A 10301-nucleotide genomic window follows, 5' to 3' on the forward strand; every position below is an offset into this window, starting at 1 on the left:
GGGCCCGCCCCAGGATCAGACGCGGGTGAAACTGACGCAATTCAGCCGTTAATAGCGACCCGGCAAAATGGCCACCGAGACGACCGGCTAGAGAGGAGATTTAAGGCGCACCGCCCAATCCTCAGGCCTAGCGGCCTGATCTGATTGAAGCACCATAGAGTCAAGGCGAGAAAGAAGGTAACCACTGGCTGCTTGGAAAGACTTCCTGGGGCAAACACCTGAGAGCGTATGCAACGTGGCCACTGCACGTGTATAAATTCAGATTTACAGCCACTAGGAGGAAGAGTGGAAGCTCTATTTTGGTCACTCTCCTCACTTATCTTCTGTTATGCCCGCTTCCCAGATACAAATTCTTCTAACTTGGTGCACCCCTTTGCTCCCTGAAAAACAAAAGCCTCAGCGTACTCCACGTCTTTCCTGCACCCCCATCAGACTGCGCCCCCACTCCCACACCGCACTCACCCTCCCAACTCTCGGGGCTCAGGTTTCCATTCTGGTTGCAGAGAGGCCAGTCAATCCTGATTCCATTATCTAAAACCTTGGAAGACCCTTGATTCGTAGGTGATTGGAGATGGAGACAGTAGCTGCCTCCCCTTAGCTTGGCTAATGGAGTGAACTGTGAGAGAGACTGCCTAATCAGATCAGCTCTCATTTCTAGACTCTCAGGTGGCCCATCACGGCAGACGAGGGTGAAAACCAATGCTTGTCCAGCCGGGAACAGAACAGGATGTACCTGAAGACTCGCTTCCCGGCTGCCCAGCAGGGCCCTGCCCAGTCCACAGTGCAGTCAACACCGAGAACAATGAGAGCCACACGACAGATAGGACAGAGAGAAGGCACATGGACACAGTTTCCAAAGTCAGTTCCCTTTATTAAATGTTCATTTTTCACAGACCAGAAATACAAAATAAAAGTAGAAATATGCCCCAGTTAGGAGCTACAGGCCTGACCTCACACGAGCCCTGCTGCAGCAACTTGAACAGGACAAGAAGCAGCTATGTCCCCAAGGTCAGGAAAGGAGGATGAGGATCTGAATCCCTGCACTGCCCTGCCTCCCACCCAGTCTCTCCCCAAACTACAAAGAGCCATCGTCCCTGTGAAGCAGCAGTCAAGGAAGATGCCTCCCCTGCTGTCCCAGCACAGTGCACACCCCGGGACGGCTTGTTCAGATGGCACAGAATCCAAACGCTACATTTTGTATGAGAAAGTGGTACAAAAACATGGGGGGGTGGGGCGCAGGGAGACTGGGCGTGTGACCGGAGAAGCCCAGGAGAGAGAATCTTCCTCCTGTCTACTCATCAGACCCCGATGCTGAGTCTTCTGAGCTGGGGGGAGTACTGGCCAGTTCCTCTTCTTCGGAGTCCTGAAAACCAAATGTCTCTTAAGGGAAATGGTAGGTTCCTGGCTGCCTTCACAGCCACTGTTCAGTGGTGAGGGCCCCCAGGTCCCCACCTCGGTCCCTAAATTCCAGCACTAGCCTTCCGAGCCCCAGAACTCCACCAATCCACTCCATCCCACTACTCTTATGGGCCAGCCACAAACCCCGGCGCAGAAACATCTGCCATCTCCCAACTCGGATGCCCCTCACCCGTCCAGGCCCCACAGCCCCCAAACTCCTGCCGCACCTCGCTCCGCCTTCTCTTCTTTTTGCTCTTGTTCTCTCCTGAAGAGCTCTCATCACTGGACACAAACTCTTTGCTCTTGAAGCTCTCACTGAGCTGCCTTGACGCTGACTTGGATGACGAGCTCCTAGAGGGCGTTGACTTCTTTTCCATCTTTACCTTTGCTTTCTTCTTCTTCTTTGACTTGTCCCTACATTAGCAAGAAGGCAAAGGGGCTAGGCCTTGAGGTTACCCCATCGCCAAGGCCAAACCTCCCCAGCTTTCACAAGGCCTCTCTAGGTCCCAGCCACAGTGCCCATCACATTAGAGTCAACAGCCCGCCATATCAGCCCTAAGGGCCCCAAGGAAAAGCATTGTGAGTAACCAGAAGACTGAGAGGCCATGTCCTGGTCGTACACAAATGTCATACTTGACATCTCTTGCTTTTTCTTTAAAAACAAGATCTGTATGAATTATGATCTGTAATAATATATATATTTTTATCTTATACCTTCAAATAAAACTGACCCTCTAGGAACATGGGCCATATTTATTCAGTGACCAGGAATCCCCTGGCACACTCCCCACGTGTAGGCACCTGCCTGCCCTGCCTCGAGAAGCACTGTCCTGCTGCCGTCGGAGGCTACTCTGTTCTCCTCGACACCCCAGTTCTCAACCTGGGCCTGCAAAACTATCTGCTAAAAAGGCGGCTACTGGGCCATTCTGTTCCCAACACTCACCTCTTAGAAGACTCACCCCTGCCCCCTTCATATTCTTTCATGGCTTTTTCGTATTCCCGCCGGGCATCCTCAGCCTTGCGGTCCCACTCCTGCCACACACACACACACACACACACACACACACACACACCACCACACAGAGAGAACAGAGAATGAGGTCTCCCCCCAGGTGCAGGCAAAACCTACACAAAAAAGTTCCAATGGGCCCCCGCCCCGCTATTGGTTACAAGATTCACCACCCTCATCTCTGCTGCTGCTCACCTCTTTCTTCTCTTTGGACATTCCCTTCCAGATCTCGCCTGCCTTCTTGGAAAGATCCGTGATACTAATGCCGGGATGGTCTGACTTGATCTTCTCTCGGCTGGCATTGAGCCACAGCATGTAGGCAGACATGGGCCTCTTCGGGGCATTGGGGTCTTTGCCCTTCTTCACCTGCACGACAACCCAAATGCCTTCAGCTGTCTATACGCCACAGACCCCTGCATTCTCCCCACAAAATTATCTGTGTCACCTCCCTGGGCACAAAGTGTAAAAAGGACTAAACAGCATCAAGCTGGACTGAGAACTCCCTAAGGGCAGCTCTTCCTCCCCTCCGCACCCCCGTGCCCAGCTCATTAGGGGCCCCTGTCTTTGGTCTCCTGATTCAGATCTCCCCCAGAAGCTGATTACGTGAAGGACCAGAGAGAAACGCTTCCAAGAAGAAAACTAGTCAAGGCCGTACTCACTAACTACAAAAAACAGCTCCAGGAGGACCAGTCGACAGGCCCCGCTGGTGGTGGACCGGAGACAGACAATGGCCACCCAGCACCCTCCCCTTCAGAGGAGAGGCCGTACCTCCATGGGCTTCTTGCGGCTCTTGCGCTCCTTGGCCATCTTGGCCTTTTTAAGCTGTTTCCGTTTCTTCTCATCCCGGTCACTGTCACCCTCATTACTGGAGGAGCTGGCAGAGGCGTTGCTGTCAAACCTGCCAAGGAGAGTGGGGCTTAGACTCCGGAAGGGAGGACGGCACCCCATGGCCTCAGGACAGGAAGAAAATTAAGTCCAAAAACATCATCTGAAAAAAGAGAGTGGGAGGAGGACCACAAAGCCTCCACCTCCATCCCCAACCCCGCTTCCTCCCCTGTGCTAGGGTGGCTTCCACCACCCAGCCATAGCGATGGACCATTGGGTGAATCAATCCAAGAAAACCAAATGGGCTTCAGCTGCTCTCCTTGGGCTCAGCCTCACCCAGGTCCTGCTGCATCCCCAAGCTCCTGAGGACAGAAACTCTGTCTCATCGGCATGCCTACGTCCATTTCACCACTTCCTTTGAGTTAATCATCTTAATCTACCCTGTAATCTTTCTGGTAAAGAGACAGTTACTAAAAAGAAGTGGGGGAAACCAGCTCCAGTCTAACCCAGTACACACCCATGTAATTAAAGTCCTAAATGAAACACAGAGAAATCTCACAGAAGGCAGAACTGCCCACACCTGCATGGCACTGAACCGTTTTCAAGACATTTCCTAAGTCTTGACTCACTGACTCACTACGAAGAAGCACGTGGCAAGCACAGAGAGTGGACTGCTATCGATTTTATTTTTTCATTCCTGTCCAACATTTACTCCAAATACTTCAGGATCAAGAGAGTCCCAGTTTTCTGTTGGGAACCACCATGCCGCCATTCAGGACAGGCTCAGCCAACCGCAGGCACTGAGGACGGACACATGGCCCAGTTCCCCGCACATGCTCGTAACTCAGCCTCGGAGGGGCCACGTAAGCACACGGCTTACTACTGCTCTGAGAGGAGGCGCTCCTGGGTGTTAAGCCTGCCCAGAGCTTCTGAAGGTCATTTGGCACCACATGGGGCAAACCTACCCCAAATAAGGAAATCTGAACAAACGGAAACAGATCCCCCACAGCTTCTGAGCACCTTGATCCAGGTGCCTAGAGCCAACCTCATCCCTGGACTCTCCACTTACACGAACACACAAAGTTCTGGCCTTTCCCCACCACACTTTTCTGGCTTCACAAAGTGCCTTGCACTTCCAAAGCCCTTGCCCATTTTCAAAGCATTTCCATCTACCACCTCACTGGAGGTCACGTGTCTTCTCTGGGTCAGTAGCTTATGCTGGGACACAATAAATGTCCAGAAATCTCTGGTCCCCTTAAGCCACCACCTCACTCCCGTGAGGTGGAACCAAAACTCACTCCTCTGCCACATCTTCCTCCTCTTCACCTGGGTTGAATGACTCATCTGAAAAAGAACACAGGACGCATCAGCTTCATCCCATGGAAATCCCACCCCCTTCCCCAGACACCCAGCTCTGGCCACCGGGAAGCCGGACTGCCCCCACACCCCAGCACCGCCGAGGCTAGCCCACCGGTTTCTTCTCCTGAGTCATCGCTGCTGTCGTTGGCGTTCTCTTCCCGGATCTTGCCCTCCTCCTTCATGCGCTCCAAGTAGGCATCGTGTTGATCTTCGTCAGAGTCAGCATAGTCGTCGTAGCTTGGGTTCATGCCCTGGGCAGGGATAAGCTGGGAGTAAGGGCCAACTGGCCCTGGTGCCAGAACCCCTGCACACTCAAAAGCACTCCCCCATGCCTGTAAGATCAGAGCGGCAGCCCCCAGAAGACCCTGGGGCTGAATTGTCCACACACAGCCAGCGTGCAGGGCTCACGCCCTGAAGACCTCCTGACAGCAAGGTTAGTCCAAGCCCCTCCCTCTCCCAGTCCCACTGAGGGATCCTGAGGGGCTGCAGAGACTGAGCTAAGGTCATGCTGAAAAAACCTGCACCAGGAGGGGGGGAAGGGTCACACGCACCTCTTTTTTCTATAAGGGTAAGAAAAGAAGAAAGAGTGAAAAAGAAGCCGGAAGAATCCCTGCCCCTTTCCCCACCACAGAAGGAAGGGGAGAGGCTCACCCTTCCCAAACACAGAGGTACCTCTTTCAATCCTCGGTTTTTGATGTTGAGTTTTTTTGCGTTGACGAAATCAAACAGCTTCCCATACTCCTCCCTGTGAGGGGAGATGCAGAGTTACCAGATGGGCAAGGTCACTGAGGGGAGAACAGCACACTGTTCAGACACCCATGGGCCAGGACAGACGCTGGGGCCCAGAGCTCTTGACCGTGTTCTCCACCCCAACATCTCAGGGCCCCTTGGAGGGCAGCAGTGAGGGGTCCTACACTAGTCCTGAAGGAGGAACCTGTGCAGCTCTGAGTTCTGAGAAAAGGTGGGGAGGAGTGTGTACCTCCTTACCAAATATGCACCAAACAGGGGGAGGATGTTGGGGGAGGAGATTTTTCATCTTTTTACTGGTCTGTACTTCACACTTCACAGCTGTCACCAGGATTAAGCACAAAGAGGTTTCTAATTTGCTTAGCCCACAGTGAGCACTCAATAAACATTAGCTGCTGTGTTGTCAGGCACCAAGCTCATTCCAGGAAAGAGAGAGATAGCATTTCCACCACAGGGGCAGTGGAGAAGAAGGGCTAGTACTGAGCGCAGAGTTTTTGTAATATAGAAGACAAATACTTTTTTTCAGTACAAAAAGAAAGCAATATAAAGGCTTCCAAAGGCTGAGCACTCCAAGGAAAATAACCAAAACTCAGGGAAGCAAAAGAAAAATTCTGCTCACAGCTCAAAGTCGGCAACGAGTCGCAGGCCTAGAGGGGGCCCCAGCCTCCGGGTCAAGGCTGGGTCACAACCAGGATGCCCAAGCAGTGACTGGCAAAGGCTCTCACCTCTCAATGCTACTGAAGGTGTACTGAGTGCCCTGCTTGGTCTCGATTTCAAAGTCAAAGGAGCGAGTGGTGGTGGTGCCACGGGCAAAGTTGACGAAGGAGATCTCGTCGAAGCGGATGTGCACGGGTGGCTTGTGGACGTAGATGAAGCCCCGCTCCAGCGGGTACAGCAGTCCTGAGCTTGCCTTGTAGGAGCAGGTGATGCACTGGGCCCCGGAGTGCCTGGCGGAGGGCGCGGGGAGCCCAGTCAGTGCCTACCGCAGCAGCGGGCTCCACCTCTCGGGAGCAACGCGTGTGCGCAGGCCCAAGAGCCTCACCAAGTGGCTCTGAGGGAGCTGACGGGCACCATCGAGATACCACCCAACCAGGCCCCTAGAGGCGGCACGGCCCGTCCCTGTAGCCCAGGAGCCCAGGCCTGCACGCTCACCCTTGGAAGTTGCCCGGGACTGTGATCTTGCGGTTCACCAGTGCCTTCATGACCCGGCTAACCATCTCGTAGAGGGATCCCGACATGTTCTTGGTGAGCCGCCCCTCAAAGCGCTTCTCCACCTCCTCCCTACAAACAGAGGAAGATGAGGTCACGAGCACAGCTGGCTTCCAGAGCACCCCTGCAGGGCCGTGGCAGGGCCTGGGTCCAGGGGGCACTCACTCATTCATGTTAAGCGTCAAGGAGATGTCCTCATCCTTGGAGAAGAGGAGGATCAGGAAGTGGTAACGGGTCTGGCCCTGCTTGATGGGGGGATCGAGGCTGATCTGAAAAGGAAGAGCCAACAAGACTTAGCACCAGTTGATGCCTCATGAGAATTTGCTAATTAACTAAGCCCCAGGGGAATCCATCTACTAAAGACTCAAGCAGACCCGCAGTAGTTTTTGCTCACCACGAAGAACATCTGGCGCTGGTCCTTGTGGGGCAGCAGAAAGAGGCGCAGCACCGTGGTGTAGGGAATTTTGTAGTCGAAGGTTTTGCCGTGCAGGTGCAGAAAGGTCGGGTAGATCCGAATGTCATACCGACCTCGGGGTGTCAGACACTGCAGCTCCCGGAAGATACAGATGGCGTCTCCCGTGGCCTGGATCACGTCTGCCTTCGACAGCACGTTCTGGGCAAAGGCCTGCAAAAACACACACTGGTACCAGAGCAGCAGGGATCCTGCTCCCAGGCCAGCCAGCGCCTGTTCAGCACCACCTGCCCCCAAGGTGACTAGGGGCAGCCTCACCTCCACAGGGTCCACGCCATCCTCCTGGGTGGGAGGCACGTAGAAGCGCACCTCCATGAGAGAGACCTCTGCATCATCGTTCTGGTGGAACTCCAGTGTCACCTCATTCTTGCCTGTGGTGCACTGGGACACGTTGCTGAGGGGTATCTCAAAGACCGGCTGGTCGCCAATGTCAAAGGAAAGCAGCTGCCCTGTGGGGAAAGGGCTGTCAAGACACAGCATCTCCCCTTGAGTGTGCATAAACCCCCTTCCGTCAGAGATAGGTCCCCTGAGGACAGGGCGCTATGGCTGCTGCATCTACCCTGCACCCCCAAGACCAGACACAGTGCCCAAAACACTGTTGGTCCTCAACAAGTATGTGACGAATTACAAACTGAGAGGAAATCAGAGACAGTGACAAAAACAGCACAAAACAAGCTGAAGGCTGACAACCTTCACCCTACCTTCTCCCCAGACCTCAGCCTGGCCCAGGACTCACCACCGAACTTCACTGTTCCCCAGTTCCAGCCCTTCACACACAGGTCCTTCTCCATTAGCTCAAGGCGATAGTGAGTTTTGAAGAAATCAGAGAGTTTCTCAAACTCCTGCGGATGCAGTGAAGAGAGCAATCCCAGTAAACCCTGATGTTTTTAACACAAACTTAAACATTCTAGGATTTTCTACTTCTGAGAAACTGCCTCAATATACCTTTTGATCAGATATCCATACTGACTTAAGAGTCTCAGCTATAACATTGTTTAAAAGGATGTTGAGCCCTGGCTGGTGTAGCTCAGTGGATTGAGCGTGGGCCTGCAAACCAAAAGGTTGCCAGTTCAATTCCCAGTCAGGGCACATGCCTGGGTTGCAGGCCAGGTCCCCAGAGGAGGCCACCTGAGAGGAAACCACACATTGATGTTTCTCCCTCTCCTCTCTCTATAAGTAAAAAAATGTAAATAAATAAAATCTTTTTAAAAAATAAAATGCTAAAAGAGGATGTTGAAAGAGAGAGTTTCTGGGGACTGGATCTCTGGGAGGCCCAAGTAGAATAAGAAACTGACAATTCGTAGCTACCAGCCTCTCACTGCAATCTTTGTGTGCGTACTGCGTTGATGAAAGTGGACATTAAAATGAAGTCCTTAACTCCAGCAGTTCAAAATGGAAAAACAAAACCCAAACCAAAGCATCAAGCTAAGATTCCGAACCTGGATAAAGGCAACAAGCAGAAACCACAAAAAAAAATCACAATGGCAGGAAACCTTCTGGAGTAAGGACACAAAAACACTCCCCAGATTTGATACCCAAAGTGGAATGCCGAGATACCCAAAGTGGAATGCCAAGGGCTTTGTGGCCTGGATGGCCCCACTCTGTGCGGCCCAAACTAGCCGCTGCATGGTCAGTTATCAAAGGAAAGAGCCCCAAACTCCCTAGAAAATTAAAATTAAATAAGATGGCACCACAGGAGAGGGTTTACGGCAACAAGACACCTCACCGATTCTCGGAAGCCGTCATACTTGTAGACATGGCCATTCTTCGTGAGTAATTTAAGCCCATGGCCCAGAGCCACACGGCGCCAGATGCCTTCCGTCAACTCCCCGGCCTGGATGTTGTCCACTTTGCCTGTCTTACTGTTCTTGAAGATGATGCCCTGGTGGCTCAACCTCAGCCGACCATCATTCTGTTGGAAAAATAGGCCCAAATGTATGGGGGACAGTACACAGTGCCTGTGGGGTAGAGTCCCAACCAATACCCACCCATTCTCGGCTGGCCAGACATCAATCCAGAAGCCGCAGCTGAAGTGGTGGGGGCCAGTAAAAAGGGACAAGTAGCCAGGAAGTCCAGATTCTGACCTGGGCTCTGGCATCCAGAACCCTTGCAGGTCCTCAGTTTTGGGATTCCGGACTAAGCAGCAGGGATGGTCTCTTCAAACTCTGAGACCCTGTAACTTTTGTACTCGGCCACAGTTGCCTTTTGTTGGGGAAACACCAGGTACACGTGATACTCTGAACTCATTTTCCAAAGTAACATCATCATGGACACAAGCTCTTGTCAATGGACTAAAAGTTTATTTCTCTCCCAGCTTCCCACCTGTATCAAAAGCCTGAGCCCTTCTTACCATGGAACCTTTCACCTCCTGATAGATGTCGTTGAACTCCAGTGTTTCTGCCATGATGACCTGCCCCTTTTGGCCTCAACTGGGGAGCTGGGCCCCAATTCCTGGATGGGTGTGCAGATACTCAGCAGGTTGAAAACCTGAATTCAAATGTGAAACACGTGAGCACGAAAAACACCACCTCACTCTGCCCACCGACGGGGCCAGGTGGCAGGCAACCCGTGGCTCTGCCTAGGAGCCTACAGGCGGACTTCACAGGACTCGAGGGGCCAGGCCCCGGCTAGAGAACCGAGCCTGGAGCAGGGCTTACACCCCAGCCAGACACAGGCTCTGGGCGCTCCGCCGGGCGCCATGGCAACGAGCAGCGGTATCCCAGGGCCTCCCGGAGTCCGCACTTCGCCCGCGCCCCAACCCAGCTCAGAGTGCAGGGTCTCCCTCCCAATGCTCCCACCGCGTTGCGGCCCCAGACCAGGGTTCTCCCCGCCCCCTAAAATGGATTCGCCCGCTGCCCGCGGATTCGAACACGGAACAGTCCATTTCGAGAGGCCCGCGGGGGAGCGAGACTCGCACCCTCCTGGGGCACGGGGACGGCGACCACCCACCTCCTAGAACAAGCAGCCTCGCGACGGCCCGGGTGGGGGCGGTGGGCGCGCTGAGGGACGCGGGGGAGGGGGCGGGGACACAGGGGATGGGGGTGGGGGACACTGGGGAAGGTTTTCCCGCGTGCGCACCCAGCGTCCCGCCACCGGAAACTGTACCTGAATCATAGAGCGGACGAGCTGGCTAGAGAGACGCGAGCTCGGCCCGCCTACTAGGCGGTCTCCTAGAGCGTCGGCGGCTCCGGAGGACCTGAGGGCAGCGGGCCGCGAGGAAGTCGCACCCGGGTAGCGTCAGACCAGAAAATGGGAACGCGTAGGGCTCTTAAAAAGGCACAG

General features: G+C 53.8%; 1 protein-coding gene across 2 annotated transcripts; it reads right to left on the reverse strand.

Annotated features, from left to right (window-relative positions):
• Positions 1 to 850: 850 nt before the first annotated feature.
• On the reverse strand, positions 851 to 10043 carry SSRP1 (structure specific recognition protein 1). 2 transcript variants are annotated; one of them, XM_045858387.1, is made up of 18 exons: positions 9969 to 10043; positions 9370 to 9506; positions 8746 to 8931; positions 7756 to 7861; positions 7278 to 7468; positions 6942 to 7172; positions 6713 to 6816; positions 6491 to 6619; positions 6064 to 6285; positions 5264 to 5336; positions 5143 to 5151; positions 4704 to 4842; positions 4531 to 4576; positions 3176 to 3305; positions 2603 to 2773; positions 2342 to 2430; positions 1626 to 1812; positions 851 to 1363 (listed from the first exon to the last, which is right to left on the reverse strand). In XM_045858387.1, the coding sequence occupies exons 2-18, from the start codon at positions 9421 to 9423 to the stop codon at positions 1292 to 1294; spliced, it is 2139 nt and encodes a 712-aa protein (XP_045714343.1). In that variant the 5' UTR covers positions 9424 to 9506; positions 9969 to 10043; the 3' UTR covers positions 851 to 1291. The 2 variants fall into 2 exon arrangements, with proteins under 2 accessions (XP_045714343.1, XP_045714344.1); XM_045858388.1 differs by lacking the exons at positions 5143 to 5151; positions 9969 to 10043 and having other exon boundaries at positions 9370 to 9842.
• Between the last annotated feature and the right edge of the window lie 258 nt (positions 10044 to 10301).

The sequence above is a fragment of the Phyllostomus hastatus genome, unplaced genomic scaffold (genome assembly GCF_019186645.2).
Source record: "Phyllostomus hastatus isolate PE091 unplaced genomic scaffold, TTU_PhHast_1.1 phas_scaffold_177, whole genome shotgun sequence".
Lineage (NCBI taxonomy): Eukaryota > Metazoa > Chordata > Mammalia > Chiroptera > Phyllostomidae > Phyllostomus > Phyllostomus hastatus.